This window comes from Equus caballus, chromosome 8, assembly GCF_041296265.1.
Source record: "Equus caballus isolate H_3958 breed thoroughbred chromosome 8, TB-T2T, whole genome shotgun sequence".
Classification (NCBI taxonomy): domain Eukaryota; kingdom Metazoa; phylum Chordata; class Mammalia; order Perissodactyla; family Equidae; genus Equus; species Equus caballus.
The window spans coordinates 14,218,710-14,234,814 of record NC_091691.1 but is presented as its reverse complement, the minus strand read 5'-3'; the positions used below and the strand labels follow the sequence as shown (position 1 = coordinate 14,234,814).

Here is a 16,105-nt window from a genome sequence, read left to right as displayed (position 1 = left end):
CACGGCTGCCTCCCCCCTGGTGCCGGCCAGATGTGCGCCCACGAAAGGCCCCTCCTGGGTAGCTCCATCGTAGACGTGGGAGCAGACTGGAGGGGCCCGGAGCCTGCAGTCCCCTCCCCTGGGGCTTCGCTCATTCCTTCACTCATTCATTCATCAAAAAAGCAGGAGAGTCAGCAGAGCACTCAGACTCTGCAATCAGACTGCGGGCCTGGAATCCTGGCTGTGTGACCTGAGCGAGCGACTTCACCTCTCTGGGCCTCAGTTTCCTCATCTGTGACATGGGGACGGTAACAGTGCCCCCTCATGGGGTTGCGAGTCTCAGTGAGTTCATGATGCCTAGTGCTTGAGGTGGTGCCTGGCCACCACAGGGCCTCATTAACTGTGAGCAATTATTATTATCATGGAGCCCAGGGGACTGTGGAAGAGAGGCCAGGTGGGGGCTTTCAGGGAGGGCTCCCAGGAGGAGGGGACATCTAGGCCAGAAGCTAAAGGATGAGGGGGAGTTAGCAAGGCAAGGAGGGGGGTGGAACTGTGTCATAGGCAGAGGGAATAGTAGCTATACAAGCTCAGAGGTGAGGGAGGGCTGGGGCTCAGACCACCTCCTTAATTCCCCCGCCAGTCTCAGGGGACATAGGCTGTGGCTGAGGCCACGCACTCCATCTGCAGGGCCCAAGCGAACATTAACGGGGAGCCGCTGACCAGGGAGCTGCTGACTGGGAAACTCACCCCTGCCTGCTCCCCTGGGATCTCCAGCGTCTGCTTTAGTCTTACCTGGCTTTTCCTTGTCCTGGGGAAGCTTAATGCCCTCCCCAGCCACACCCCAATGCCTAGGATCCCACAGGAACTGAAGAACAAGGAGAGAGCCCGTCACACCCAGAGAGGTTGAATGGTTTGGCCAGAGTCACACAGCATCCGGGTATTCGGTATTTGTGTGCAGTTCTCCTCACTCCTTGGGCGGGAGCTGGTCTGGGCTGAGAAGGGGAGAGCCCTCCCCCACCGAGCAAGACAGAGGCCATTGTGTGTTGTGAAACCCAAACCCGGCCCCCTCCGGATGGATGTGAGGTCGGCGGAGGAGAGGGCTGCGGGGGGACGGCCCCCCCCCACATCATCCTGGGGACCCAGCACGTGCTCCCAGTGCAGCCACATCTGGACTCCAGCTGGCAGCTCCGGAACGGAGGGGGAGCTGTGGCCGCGGGAACTCGCCATCCAAGGCGAGGAGGAGCCTGGCGGGTGAGGAGACAATGGCCGAGGGCACGGCAAGCATGGCATCGTCCACGAGGCCCAGTCCAGTCCTCCGCGGCTCTGCAGAGGGCTGGGAAACAGAAACCTCGGCCAGGAGCCCCTCTGCTGCCCACGTGAAACAGAGAGGTGGCGGCTCTCCTGTGGCCACAGCAAGTAGCACAGCCATGCATGGGACCTGGCTCTGTGTGGCCACGAGTCCAGAGCTGGTGCTCAGCCTGAGGCACCAGATCCCAGCCCTGTCCCCACGGGGCACCCCTCCCTCCCTCGCTTGCCCACACCAGCCTGCCATTCGGCCCCCAGGGCCTGGCTGATGTGTCTCCCCATGAAAGCCACCCCACCCCCATGGAACAGCCCGGGGAAACGCCCCCCGTGTCCCAGCGGACTGGCCCCCTCAGAAAACCAGCGAGACTCAGGCCAGAAGAAAGGTTTATTGTGCTGGTCTGTTACATCTCAGCACCTGGAGAGTCGTGCAGAGGTTGGGGGGCCCCGGACGGAGGGATGGGGAAGAGGCCCCCCCCCCCCCAGAGCCTCCCCAGATCAGGACGGAGCTCAGGCTCCCTTGTCGAGGACGAAAAAATGCAGGGGGCACAGGCTGCCAGACCACACGTGCGAGCACAGGGTGGGGGCCGGGCCCCCCTGCTCCGGGCTGGGTGTCGGAAACCCTCCCCTCACCCAGACTCCCCAGGGGGGATCCCCTCACACGCAGCCCCCCGGCTTCCAGGCTGCTGGGGGTCCTGCCAAGAAAGCAGTAGTGGGATGAGAGGCGGCCCTTGAGGGGGCCCGAGCCCCCACACCCCTGACCCTGGACCAGTCAGAAACGGAGGGCACCTTCGGGAATACTTAGAGCAGTAATTTCCAGAGTGTGCTCTGCAGGACGTTACTCTGTAGCCGGAAACAACAACAAAAAAGAACTCCACAGTCAAAAGCAGTTGGAGAAAGGCTGAGGGGACCCAGAGTCCCCAGGGGCCTTAATGTAGCACTTGTCAGAGCCCTGGGGAGCTGGGGAGCTGCGGGGGCAGAGAGGCAGTGGCTGTGTTTCCCCAACTCATCGGTCCGCCAAAGCATTTTTCCACAGGGTACCTCAGGCAACCCAGTTTGGGAAACCCTGGTTTACGGCCCTGGAGGGGCCCCTCGCAGAAGTTTCCTGATTGATCAGGCCCCCTTCTGCAGTGGCTGTAACTGCACCAACCCCAGGACATCAGCACCTCCTGTTCAACCTCTTCCAAAACTAGTGATTTGGGGGTTTTTCCTCCCTCGATGGAAAAGCAGCGACATTTGCACCGTCACGAGGGACCCGTGATGCGTTTCCCTGCTGACGTGGCTGATGTCCATGGGCCGCTTTCTCGTGGCTGGAACAGGGATGCACCCCCGTCCCCACCTCCCCAGAGGAGCTGTGGGATGTAGGCCTTTGGGGCCATGGAGGCAAACGTTTCTGGAACTTGCTGAGATTCCTGGGGTGGACCAGAGACCAGCCTCTCTATCTGCTGGAGGGGCAGGACACGCTGGCATGTGTGGCGGGGGGAGGCTGAGGAGGGGGTGTCAGGGGGCAACAAGGGCCAAGGGCCTTTCCAAGCCCGAGGAGGTGACCGATGGTGGTCTGACAGTCAGGGCGGGCAGCCCTGGAGGCCTGTTAGATGCTGGGGGGGATGCTGCCACCAGCACAAGAGCTTTCGAGGGGACCAGCTGGGTCCCCGGCTTCCTGGGCCAACGAGGGAGCCGCCCCTGGCTCCCCTTGGCCTTCGCCGGCCTCCCCCGCTGAGCACGGCTCCTCTGGCACCTCTGGTTTCTCCGCTGGGTCCCCGCATGCCTGGGCCGGCTGGTCCCCCGCCTGGCTGCCCTGCTCCTCCTCGGACTGGCCCTCTGTCATCCTGGCTCCGTCTCCGGCGCCCGGGGTGGCCCTGGTGGGAGACTTGAGGTTCTGGGTGGCGGCGAGGATGTCAGCCTGGAGCTGCTGTGAGGAATCCAGGGCCTCCTCGGGCCGGCCGTCGGGGGCCCTGTCGGGAACTTCGCTGAAGGCGCGGGGGCCCCCGGCCCGGTCGCTCTGGTCCACGTACTTCTTCTTGGGGAAGGAGGAGGGGTAGTAAGCCGAGGCCTTGTGCTTCTGGCGGGTGATGAGAGCGGCGCAGACAATGAACATCAGCAGGAAGGCCAGGGAGCCCACGACGGCGATGAGCATCACGTACTGCCGGAAAAAGTCCACGATCCCGTCCAGGAAGTTGGTGGGGGGCTTGGGGCCCGCCAGGGGCGTGGGCTGGGGCCCCAGCGATGTGGGGCTGAGGGCCGGGGTCCGAGGCGGTGGGAGGCTCGGGGAGGAGGCCGATGAGCCCTCGGCCTCCCCACTGCCCCCCGAGTCCTCCAGGAAGGCAGCCTGCAGGGTCACAGAGTGGGCCGCCGCCGGCAGGGCCCTCAGGAGCAGCAGCAGAGACACGACGAGGCTGGGGGCCACGGCAGAAACCATGTCGCCCGGGAACTGTGGGGAAGCAAGGCAGCAGAGAGGTCAGAGTGGGCCTCCAGGGTCACAGGGGACCCCCCAGGAGCCGCAGAGAACATATTCTAATAAGTGGCTTCCTTTCTCTGGGGTCTGAGCTCCCCCACTGTACAAGGGACCCCAGTCCTTCATAAGTAGGGTCCACACCTGCCCCCGAAAGCCACTCTGAGGTCTGGGAGGGCAGAGGCTGAAGCCGATTTATCCCAGCATCCTCAGGGTTTTGCACACTATCTGGTATACAGTAAGTGCTCAATAAATGCATCTTGCCTGACTTGGCTGAATTAATAATAATAACTTATCCTTTCATGGCTCACCACATGCCAGCACTATTTTAAGTTTCTTATGTGGCATTTCTCACTGAATCCTGAGACCCACCTGGCCGGGGTAGGCCTGTCATTATCCCCATTTTCCGGGGGTTGAGGGACTTGCGAGGGAAGGGCTGGCGTTTGGATGCAGGCGCTCAGGGAGAGGCAATGGTGGGGCTGAGTAACTGAGAAACTGAGGGAGCTGAATGACCCCCCTCCTCTGGGGAGCCCTCCCCAGCAGCCCCCAGACCCTCAGTGGTCCCCTTCTCGCCTCCGGAAGATGCGGAGGTTCTGAAGCCTCTGGACTCCCTGAGCTCAGCATTGGGCCTGCGTGCCGGGAGCACGCCAACAGTGTCCGCCCCACGGCGAGCCCTCACCTCAAGGCTCAGAACGGGGCCCAGGGGACAATTCTTGTGCCCGAGACAAAGCTGGAGACAGCTGGAACCAGAGTGCGACGGCCACGACTGAACGGGAACTAGCCCCACACCTCCCTCCCCCACGGAAGGAAGGCTGCCCCCGACGTGAACCCCCAGACCCAGCTGACTGAGAAATTCCTCACAGCCCAGGCTTGCAGGGGAGCACAGCTTCTGAAAACCAAACTCTCTCGGCCAGCCAGAGTGGGGCTGGGCACTCAGACAAACCCAGGGACCCCTTTCTGTGCCCCCCAGGCCGGCCCCCAAGAACCCCACCTGATCCAGCAGAGGGCCCAGGACCCTGACGCAGGGTGGGGCTTGAAGCTGCAAGATGGAAGAGCCTTGGGAATCTCCTGTCTGAGGCCCTGTCTCAGGGCACCGAGATGGGGGACCGAGGCCTAGAGAAGGCAAGGGGCAAGCCCAAGGCCACACAGCAAGTTCCTGGGCTGGAGGAGGAAGTCAGGTTCCCAACACCTTGACTGCAGGTCCCCTCAAGGTGACCTGGGGATTAGGAGATGAGGCACGAATGACACGGAGCCATTGCGTGGCTTGCTCCCAGTGCCCTGAGGCCTCCCAATTGAGTGTCATTCCTTGAAATTAATCGCAGTGACATGAATTTGGACAAACTGACTCAGATGGCGAAACATGAAAAGTAATTCCAGGACATAAAAAGAAGCAGTCGCGTTCAGGGGCTCATTGTAAACGAGCTGGGGGTCCCGTACTTGCGCCCTGGGCTCCCCGTCGGCGCGCCCTTTGTGTGGACGCAAGCCCATAGGAGGCCTCGGGGCGGCGGCTCACCCTGTCTCCATTGCTCCGAAAGGAAGCGGAGGTCCAGAGACGGGCAGTGACTTGCCCGAGGACACACAGATGGGAAGCATCAGAGGTGGGATGGAAACCCCCCTTGTGTGACTCGAAGAGTCTGCACACTCGCACGCCGCACACCCGCTCGCGTGCCCAGGGCTGGCCCAGGAACGGGCCACACCCCCTGGTTGATATAACTCCTCAGCTGGAACAAGGACCTGAGATGTTCCAGGAACGTCCGGAGCCTTCCTTCCCGGGCCTGCCCTCTCTGGCACTTGTTAGCAAAGTTTCCCACCGACGGCTTTGATCCTCGGGCTGGCTGGGCCTCACTTTCCCCGTCTGTAAATGGAGGGCAGGTGGGGAGGTGGCCACAGTCCCGCCTCACAGGGCTGTCGGGACCCATGCGATAATGCTCAGGAGGAGCCGGGCACAGAGTAGCTGCTGGTGGAAAAGGTGGGATTCGGGGCCCCCGGGGTCCCCCGGCTCCAGGGTCAGTCAACATTTTCCAACCCACGTCCACAAATGGTTCTCTTCGCCTGCCGTGTAAATTTGCTCATTGTCTCCCCCACTCGCCTGAAAAAGACCAACTTTTTTACCTCTTTGAGTGAAATCTCTTCAGCTCTGGCCACTGAGGAATGCAGGACCAGACACACACACACACACACACACACACACACATGCGCGCGTGCACGTGGCAGTGAGCTGGACAGAGGGAACTGCTCACTTCCCCCTGAGCCTCGGGGTCGGGGCAGAAGATGAGGACAGAGGCCACACAGTCGTTGGCTCTTAAAGGACAAGATCCCAACTGTCAGAGTCCCCAGTCCCTGCAACCCGTCCCGGCCTCCTGGGAAAGGTGCAGGCAAGGTGTGGGGAACCAGCCAGGCCTCGCAGGAGACGGTGGAGTGACCCTGCCCCCCGACAGCTCCCGGCCTCAGTTTCCCATCTGCAGAATGGGAGCACAGGCCTGGCAGGCTCTGAGATGACCGTTCTGCCCGTCAGCTGCCCCCTCCTTCCCCAGTCGTGATTTTTGCCAGGACTCAGAAACTCACAGGCCGTGAGGAGTGGGGTCAGGCCAACGTCTCTCGTTTTTCCCAAGAGGAAACTGAGGCTGGATACTGGGGATGGGCTGCCCGGGGCCGCCTGGCCAGTCGGGTGCAGCCCTGAATGGGGAGGCAGCTCAGGAGAGTGGGGAGGTCATTTTCCAGCTGTGTGTCCTGAGGCCGGGCTCTTCACCTCTCTGAGCCTCGGTTCTATGTCTGTCCCATGGGGATAAGGCCACCTCCCTGGACCACCGTTAGGACGAGAAACAGCATGCCCGATGCACCTTGGGGTCAGGTAGTGGGCACCAGGTTGTGGCCCAGAAGCCAGACTGGAGCAGGCCTCTGTTGGAGCCCGTCTCACTCAGGGCTTATTGTGTTAAGACATGATGGTCACACTTTGATGTCAGGAGTATGCAGACGATGCAAATCCACTCCTAAGGCCCAGGGACACCGAGCCCTGAGGCCGAGGGGCCAGAGCAGCTGCCCCACCCCCACCCAGAGACTGGTGGCCAGAGGGGGAGGGGCGCCCACAAAAACCTGGCTTCAATTAGTGGCCTTTGGGGGAGAGGGGTCTGGCTGAAGCGCTGCCCCCTCCCGCCCTGGGGCAGCCGAGGACAGGGACCTGGGCCCCTTGGAAGGGAGCCCTGCGGAGGGACCAGGGTCCTGAGGGCTCAAAATCCACACACACACACACACACACACACACAGAGCAGCAGCACACGGACACACAATATACAGACATGCAACACAGACACACAACATGCAGACACACAACATGCACACACCCCAGAGAGCCCGCAGGGCCCACGAGCACGGACACACAGGCAACACACACGGACACACAACGGGCCAATCCTCCAACATGTGCGTATACACAACCCCCTGACACACAGTTGATCCCCACACACAGGACAACCCCGTCCACACCACCCTCCCGCTGACCCTGGGAGCGACCCCCCTGGTGTCCACTTTCCAAGAACGACACCTCCCCCCACAGCTAGGCCACGACGGCACACGCACGCTTCGGCCCCCCCAGGCCCGCACGCGGGGTGCACAGGAGGCACACCTCTCCTGCCACCCTCCCCCTCAGCACACACTCTCGCGCACACACACACAGCATCCGACACACACTCAAAACTCACACAAACTTAGAGATGGCCCCCAACTCACTCTCACAGCCCCCAGTCCCCAAACTCCAAGATACCCCCAGGCTGCCCGGACAGAGGAAGGGACCCCGGGACTCACCAGCTCGTGCGCACACAGGTCTGGGCGCTCCCACCAGGTGGAGCGAGAGCGAGTCCAAGGCAGTGCCCACTGCCGCTGCTCTGGGCTGGCGAAGGCCCTGCCTCCTCCCGCCCCTGCCTCCTCCCGCTCCTCCCTCCTCCCTCCCCCTCCCTCGGCCACGGGGCCAGCTTGGTTTCATTAAGAGGGTTTGGGGTGGGGACAGGGGGAGGGGCGGGGCTGCTCCGGCCACACACAATCCCCGTGGCTGGGCTCCCTCGGCAGCAGGGCCCCCTCCACACCCCAGGGGAGACCAGATGGGGCATGTCCTTCCTGGCCACGGGTCCCCAGGGCAGGCAGGGGCCGACGGACAGACAGGGCAGCCCCGCAGTGCTCCCTGAGCCCAGGGAGCAGGGGTCCAGCCCCCCTCCCACAGGGGATGAGGTCAGGGAGGTTCAGAGGCCCCTGGAAATGAGGAGGAAAATTCCCCGTGCTGGGTTCCAGCTGTGACTCAGGTTTTCCGAGGCCCGGGGTGCAGAGTGGGAGCCGGGGCTGTGAGGAGGCCGGTGGAGGGTCCAGACCTCAGGCAGCAAGCGAGCTCTCTACCCGCCGCCTGGCCCTGTCTGGTTGGACCCGGCCCTTCTCCAGGCCTCAGTTTCCCCAATTGCAGAGGCGGGCAGGAAGCTTGCTGGGCTCCCTGTGGTTCTGATGTTCCAGGATCCACGGCCTCACAACACCTCAAATGGAGTATCTAGAACAAAGTCGGGGCGCCATTCCACAGACAGGGAAAGCGAGGCAGGGCGGAATTCGAGGGGCTCAACCAGGGGACTGAGATGAGTCAGGAGCAGGCCCTGGAACCCTGCGGAACCCGGGGCGTCAGCAGCCCTCTGCATTCATTCATTCATTCACTCATGCGCTCATTCATTCATTCAGCAAGTGATTAAGGGGCTCCTATAGGGCACCAGGCGCTGTGCTGGGCAGCCTTCAGAGGCGACTCAGGCACAGCCCAGCCCTCAAGGAGCCACTGTCTTCCAGGGACACACGGGTAAACGAGTTTTTACAAAACAGAAGTGGGTGTGTGGCAGGAGAGAAGCCAGGCCAAGGGAACCCCGGGATGGAGAGAGGTCCACTGAGGGAAAGAGGCAGGGAAGTCGTCCCAGAGGACGTGGCTGTGAACGGGCGGCATCTGAGCAAGAGGAGACCCTGGAAACCCACTCCAGGTGAAAGGACCAGCCTGGGAAAAGGCATAGTGGCTGGGGCGCCGCATGCGGACAAGGCACTGGAGTACAACGTGGCCGAAAGGGAGGAGCAGGCAATGAGGGCTGAAGTCAGCAGGAGCCGGCTAAAGTCTCAGTGCGGCACCCATCCGGGAGGCAGTAGGGAGCCAGGGAAGGTTTGGGACAGAGGGAGGAGCGCATGGATCAGTAGTTTGTGCCCACTCCCCAGGCACCGGGACTCTAGAGCACCATTACTCCTTTCGATGGTCCTGCAGCCCCTGCCCACCTCCAAAAGGAGAGGGCAGCTGTTTTTTGGGAAAATAACACCAGAGAATTTCCCATCTTCTCTTGACAGCACCCCGAACGCTGCGTCCTAAAGGGAGTGGGGGACTGTCCGCCAATGGACACATACACACGCCCCCAGGGGCACGTGGCCTCCCACGGACATATTGCAGCAGTGGCATCCCCCTTCAAGATGGCCAGGGGGGCCCCAGCCCTGTCTGCCCAGCCTCGGACCAGACCGCAGGCGGCTGGAGCAGCCAGATCTCCCCCAGGGCCAGCCCACGGGACGAGGGGAGAGGGACCCTGAGAAATTGGGCGGCGGGACACAGCCCTGGAAGGGCCGGCTCACAGCATGGCGCCCTGAGGCCCCAGCCTCCGCCAGGATCCCGTCCTGGGCTCCTCCTGTGGACAGACTGGGTTCAAACCCTGCCTTCTCGTGTCCCGCCCCACACGGAGCCTCTGCTCGTCATCTGTAAGACAAGGATGGAGAACCTCTGCTGCTCACAAGGCCGCGGGGGGGAAGCCCAGGAGCCGCAGGACGACCGTGCTCGGAGACATCAAAGCCGGAGATGGGTCTCATGGGGCTAAAATCCAGGTGTCGGCAGGGCTGTGTTCGTCCTGGAGTCTTTGGGGGGAGTGGGGGGCAGTCTGTCTCTTTGCCTTTTCAAGCTTCTGGAAGCCGCCTGCATCCCTCGGCTCATAGGCCTCCTCCTCGTCTCCACCGCCAGCCACTGTGGGCTGAGTCGCTCTCATGCTGCCGTCTCTCTCGTTCTGTCTTCGAATCCCTCTTCCGCTTTTAAAGACCCTCACGATGACATTGGGCACCCCCCGCAATCCAGGATCATCTCCTCATGTAAGATCCTTAACTTAATCACGTCTGCAAATCCCCCTTGCCAGGGAAGGTGACATATTCACACTCACAGGTTCCAGAGGCCAGGATGCGGCGTCTTTGGGGAGGTGGACTAGCATCCTCTGTTCCCCGTGGAGCTGGAGTCACCCACCCTCCAAAGCGCGCGGTCTGCCTCCCGCTAGAGCCCCCGCCAGCCCAGCAGGCCACACACGTGCTTGGGGAGGGGGACCGAACACAGGGAGCCCACCGGGCGGATGTGGAAACTGAGGCACATGGCAGCGTGACATACCCAGGATCCATACTTCCTCCTCCCCCAGCCCCGGGGTCTCGTCTGGAAATGAAACCGCCAGGCCAGCGCCCCTACAAGGGGCCTGTTCCCCTGTACCACCTGCCCCCACCCCGTTAAAGGGTCATGTCCACACACGTGCACAGAGACCCACACGCTGACCTTAAGCCAAACCTCCCAACCACAGTCTGAGGACAGAACCACAAAAATGTCGGTCACAACGAGAGAAGGAAGGAGCTCTGCACTCCAGCCCAGCTCATGAGTCAGCTGTGCGTGGCTGGGCAAGTCACTGTCCCTCTCTGCGCTGTAGCTAAAGGTGGGGCAGACTAGAGGCCTGCCACAGCCTGCCAGCACCTCAGTCCCAACGCTGTCACCTAAATGTCATTCACTCTACAGCTGTTGCCCGAGCACCAGCCCACGTCAGGCCCTGGAGACAGTGATGAGCGAGCACCGGCACGGAGCTTGCAGAGCACAGGGGAGACCCGCCATGAGCAAGGAAACAAACCAATGAAGCTCTAACTGCAAACTGAGCTAAGAACCGGGATGGGGCAGTTCAGGGGCTGTGGGAGGCTAGTCTGGAGGGGCTAGTCTGGTCCCAGAGCTCATGGGGGCCTCCACGAGGAGACGACCGTAGAGCTGCTCGTGAAGATGAGGAGGAGGTATTCAGGAAGGCAAGGAGGCAAAAGGATTCCCAGCAGTGGCAAGAGCACGTGCAGAGGCCCTGAGGTAGACAGGAACCTGGCACCTGCAGAGCGGTTCCTGAGGATTATTATTGAGTAAGTGTAGATGCAAGTCTGCGGGGACCAGGGTCTCTGCCTGTTCTGTGCACTGACATAACTCCAGCATCTAGGACAGTGCCCGGAACACAATAGGTGCTCAATAAATGCTTGTGGACGTGGGGACGACCACTCTGACTTCCTTTCTTGCATCCCCAGGTTTTGACAGCCTACTGCTCTGAGAGTTTGCTCCTCGTCCATTCTGAGGGTCTCACATCCCACATTCTCCAGTTCCAGGACCTGCTGTGGGGCCGAGCCGGACGGGCCGCACGGCCCTCACCACCGCAGCTCAGAGGGGCGCGGGCAGGCCTGGCCACCCGCTCGCAGCCTGTAATTTCAGAGGCAGAGCAGCGGGCCCTCTGCCCAGCCTCAGAGCGAGTCGGAGACCCCACCCTGTGCCCGCCATGCAATTAGCAGCCATGCCCCCCGCCCTGTGGAGCAGCCCTGGCCCAGGAGGCAGGGAGGGGAGGGGACCCGCCCCCTGAGCCCCTGCCAGGTCCTCCCCGGTTGCCCCCGGGGCGGCTGCCTGGCCCACCACAGCCCCTGCTCCATCCTCTCGTGGGCTCAGAGCCACTTCTAATTACACGGCCCCTGAGGCCACCGGGGCCTGCCCTCCGGACAAAAATACCCCAAGCCTTTCATGTGGCTGGAGAGGCCCTGGCGGCGGCCTCAGAGGGACACCCGTGCAGCAGCCTCCCATCAGGCGCTCCAAGGAGGTGGAGGGGCCTCGTCCGGGCAGGCCGGAGCTTGAGGCGTGCTGCACAACCTCCCTGGGCCTCAGTTTCCCCAACTGTAAATTAGAGATGTTCACTTATTCCCCAGCTGTCTACTGAGTACTGACCGGCGCCAGGAACCGAGCAGGGCTGTGAACAAGACGGAGGCCGCCACACCGCTGCTCAGGCCGTTCCTTCCACCTGAAGCACCGCCCTCCACGCCCCCTTTGCCTACCACCCCCTGCACATCTTGTAGCTCAGTCATCACCGCCTCCAGGAAGCCCTCCCTGAACCCAGGGAAGTCAGCAGCTTCCGCCAGCCTCCTGCACCCGCAGGCTCCCCACCCAGAGCACTGAGCGTGTGGCGCTGCAATGGCCCATCTGCATGTGTCTTTCGACTGGGAGCCTCGGGGGCCAGAATCAGGGTCTTTTCTGTCACTGTGTCCCCATCACCAGTGCCTGGAACACAGTCGGTACTCACTAAATGCCCATTCACTGGTTGAATGACTCTAGTTTCACCTGCCCATGTTACAGATGGGGAAACCGAGGCCCAGGCGGGGATACCCTGCCATTATTTTGCCCTGCCCCAGCTCCTGCGTGGGAGCAAGACGGACCAGGCTCCTGCCTCAGGGGCAGGGAGCTCCTAGTGGGGGAGACAGTTGAGGAACAAGCCAACTGGCACATTGGGAAGATAATTCAACACCACAAAGTGCTATCAAGGAGATAAAAAGGATGAGCAGACAGGGAGGAGCTTGGGTCGGGGGCCACGGTTGCCTGGGCAGCTGTGTTAGCAACTGTCGTCAGTGCCAGCCTCGCTGAAGAGTGTCTGAACTGATACCCACAGGGTAAGAGGAACCAGGCACTCGAGGAGCAGCAGCCAAGGGCACAGAAAGTGCAAAGGCCCTGGGGTGAGGAAGGGCTTGGGATGAGGCCTTCTCCAGCGAACAAGCCTGGGTGCTGACCCCTTCTCACCAGGGAGTAGTTAGAGCTGGGAAATTGGGAGGCCTGCATTAGCTCTTGGCTCCGCCCCCTCCCACACTGTGTGACCTGAGCCTCAGTTTCCCTTCCTGCATCGAGAACGGTCAGGGGAGGCTCCTCCAAGCTCTGTCCTTCTGTGATTCTAAGCAAATTTTCCACTTGTTGCCCACCCCCAGCAAACAACCGGACGCTCGCCCACTACCAACGGGAGAGGAAAACATCACAGCCACTTTGGGAGGCAGTCCGGCAGATTCATCAAGTTAACCGCGCACTTCCCAGACGACCCAGCCATCTCTTCCCCAGGCGTTTACCCCAGAGAAATGAAAACACACGTCCAAAGACGAAAACGTCCATAGCTGCTTTATCCATAATAGCAAAAAAAGCTGAGAATCACCCAAATGTCCACCAACAGTGGATGAACAGACTGTGGTACGTCCAGACAGCGGACCAGTTCTCAGCAACGAAAGGAGGAGCAAGAAGTCCTACAATTTGGACGAATCCCATAGAAACGCCAAGGGAAAGAACTGGACCCAAAAGAAGCCCTGTGGGTGCGTCCATCCCCACGACGTTCTGGACACCGGCAGACGACACCAGAAACGGGGGTCAGAAGAGCAGTCGCCCCTGGGACGTGCTGACTGGAAAGAGGTTCCGGGAACTTTCTGGGGCTGGAAATGTGCGACATCCAGACGTGGGTGCTGGTTCCGTGGGCGCGAGCAGATGGGAAAGCCAAGCGCACACTTCAGATTCGTGTACTTTACGTGGGTTATGACTCAGTTAAACGTTCTCTGAAAGCATTAAGGAGCCTGCGTCCCTCTCTTTTTGGGGGGGGGGGGCGCCCGAGCGGGATGCCCGGCTCCCTGCGGCCGCGGTGGCCCAGCCAGCTGTGCGCTGCCTGGTAAACATTTACATTCCCTGCGGCCCCACAGGGAAGCCTCCGGGAGGGCAGGAATGTGAGCTGCTCACGCCAGCCCTGGCCCCGGGCCCCTGCTCAGCCTGCCGCCCCTGGGTGCCCTCGGGCAGGTCCCTCCCCGGGAGCCCCCGTGGCCCCCGCCCCTCGCCCCTCACAAGGTGATGCTTCCGAGCTTCCTCGGCGGCACTGCTGGAAACGGGGCCCTGCTGTCTTCGTGCAGAGGGTCCTGGCGAGCGAGAGGAGAGGGGAGGGCTTGGAGCTGACCTTCAGGGGCCCTGAGTCACCCAAACATTCAGCACTCACCTCACATCTCTCCTGCTCTCCGCCTCCTCCCTTTACACTGAGACCTTCCGTCTCATCTTCCCTCTCTCCCTTCTTTCCTCGTCTCCTCCCTCCCTCCCTCTTCCTATCTTCTTTCCTTTCCTTCCTCTCTCTCTTAAGACTTCCTGAGCACATACTATGTGACACTTTCCAAGCCCTGGGGCTCCAGCACAGAACCACGCAGATAAAAATCTCTGTCCTTACGTCCTTACATTCTAGTGGGACAAGGAAGACATTAAAAAGTTACCTTAGCAACGTATCTCTGGGCTGGCAGGAGGTGCGAAGGGTGAGGAGAGATGAAGCAGAGAAAGAGCGGCATTCAAGCAAAGACCTGAAGGGTGAGAGAGAGGGACTCAGGAGAAGCTCCAAGGAGGAGCATTCCAGGCAGAGGGAAGAGCAAGTGCAAAGGCCCTGAGGTGGGAGGACCAGCATGGGAAGAGTGTCTGGTGTGGCTGGAACAGAGTGAGCGAGGGGAGAGCAGGAGGAAGTGAGGTCAGAGGGCACCCGGGCCAGAGGGCACAGGGCCTCTGCGGGCATTCGCAGGGGTTCTGGCTTTTCCTCGGAGTGAAGAAGGCCAGCCGTGGTTCCCTGTGCGTGAAACCCTTCCCCACTTCTTCTCCTCTCCTGCCTTGAGCCCCTCCCCTCCTTACTGCCCCCTCCAGCACACACACACACCCCGGTTCTCTCAAGGACCCTGACCAAGCGATGGCTCAGGGTCCCATCTCTACGGGGAGGAAAGGACTCCCCGTAAGGCCCCCACGAAGGCCATACAGATCCCCACGCTGCCCTCGGCTCCTGCCACCCTGACCACTGGCTTCGGACTCAACTGGGGCCAGAAACCTGGCTCCAGGGCCCCTGAGGAGCCACTTCCTCCTGGCAGCTGCGTGAGCCCGCCTTCCGCACTGGGAGCAGGGACACCTCGTAGACAGGGTCTTCCACGACATCCACATCCACCCCCGACGTGGGAAAGGGCCCCTGGGAGTGACAGCAAGGAGGGGAAACCCACCCAGGATGAGGCGAGACCACCTGCCCTCAGGGACCTCTGGATTCTGCTGCTTGGGCACTAGGTGACCCTGCGCTAAGTTACTCAACCACTCTGGGCCTCAGTTTCCTCTTCTGTAAAATGGGGGTAACAGTAACATCCACTTCCCTGGGTTATTGTGAGAATGCATTGAGCCTGGGCATCTGGCACTAAATAATAACAGATAATAATAACAACAACACAGGTGACACCCGGGACTGAAGATCCTTATCACAGCCTCTGGACGAAGCGAACACACAGGCCTGGCATACAGCTGGCGCTCCATAAGGCCACCGGCCGCAAAGGGGCAGAGCGATTGGCCACCCCTACCCCCCCACCCCTGCCAGCCGACGGTCAGCGAGGGGCGCCCGCATCCTTGGAGGGGTGCGTGCTGGCCAGGCCCCTCCCACCTCGCCCCCTGCACAAGCTGAGTCTGGCCTCCCCGAGCCGGGGGGATGGGCCCCGACAGCTGGAAACATCTGGTTTGAATTGTCGGTTGGAAGCACCGGCCAGGGAGCCAAGGAATTTGTGAGCTAATTTTAGGCCAAAAGACGGAGAGCTCAGCAGGGCGGGGTTTCGCCCCCAAACCGCAGGGGTGGTGCTGCGGGGCTCCAGGACGTGGAGGCCTCCCCTGGGCCCTCCGAGTCTCTGCGCCCGCCTCTCCCAGAATGGGCCCTAACTGGGCCCCTGTGATGCACCAGCCACGGCTGCTCCACTCTCTCTCTCCCGCAGCCCAAGCAGCAGCAAGGACCCTTCTCCCCACTTCACAGGTGTGGAAACTGAGGCCCGCAGGGGTTAGAGCGCAGCCCAGGGTCAGGCAACTAGCAAGCCGTGGGGTGCGGAGTCGACCCAGGCCCGCCTGACTCCAAGCCTTAACCCCAAGCTCCCTTGATCTCCACCCAGCCTTGGGAGACAGTGAAGCAAGGAACAGAGGCCTTACGTGGGCACAGCAAAAGTCGATACATCAACAGCATCACTGCAGACAGTCATCAGTCCCTCGAAGGGAGACAGGGAAGTGTCATCAAGAATAAGTTGGGGCATGGCTGCAGAGGGGGCCTCTCTTCAAGACCTGAAGGATGAGAAGATGCCAGCCTTGCAGACATCTGGGAAGAGGCTGCCAGACACAGGGAACAGCATGTGCAAAGGTCCTGAGGCAGGAGCACGTGCAGAAGAAAGATCAAGAAGACAAGAAGACTTGTGGGGCCAGAGCAGAGGGGGAGTGAGAGGTGACAGGAGCTTTCC

General features: G+C 61.4%; 1 protein-coding gene across 3 annotated transcripts; it reads right to left on the bottom strand.

Moving 5' to 3' along the window:
* Positions 1 to 1,651: 1,651 nt before the first annotated feature.
* Positions 1,652 to 7,644, bottom strand: TMEM119 (transmembrane protein 119). Of its 3 annotated transcripts, none has more exons than XM_005612505.4 (2): positions 7,535 to 7,644; positions 1,652 to 3,712 (listed from the first exon to the last, which is right to left on the bottom strand). In XM_005612505.4, exon 2 carries the CDS (start codon positions 3,698 to 3,700, stop codon positions 2,873 to 2,875), a length of 828 nt encoding a protein of 275 aa, XP_005612562.1. In that variant the 5' UTR covers positions 3,701 to 3,712; positions 7,535 to 7,644; the 3' UTR covers positions 1,652 to 2,872. The 3 variants fall into 3 exon arrangements, with proteins under 3 accessions (XP_005612562.1, XP_070131445.1, XP_070131446.1); XM_070275344.1 differs by lacking the exon at positions 7,535 to 7,644 and adding an exon at positions 4,725 to 4,949; XM_070275345.1 differs by lacking the exon at positions 7,535 to 7,644 and adding an exon at positions 4,413 to 4,481.
* Positions 7,645 to 16,105: the final 8,461 nt, after the last annotated feature.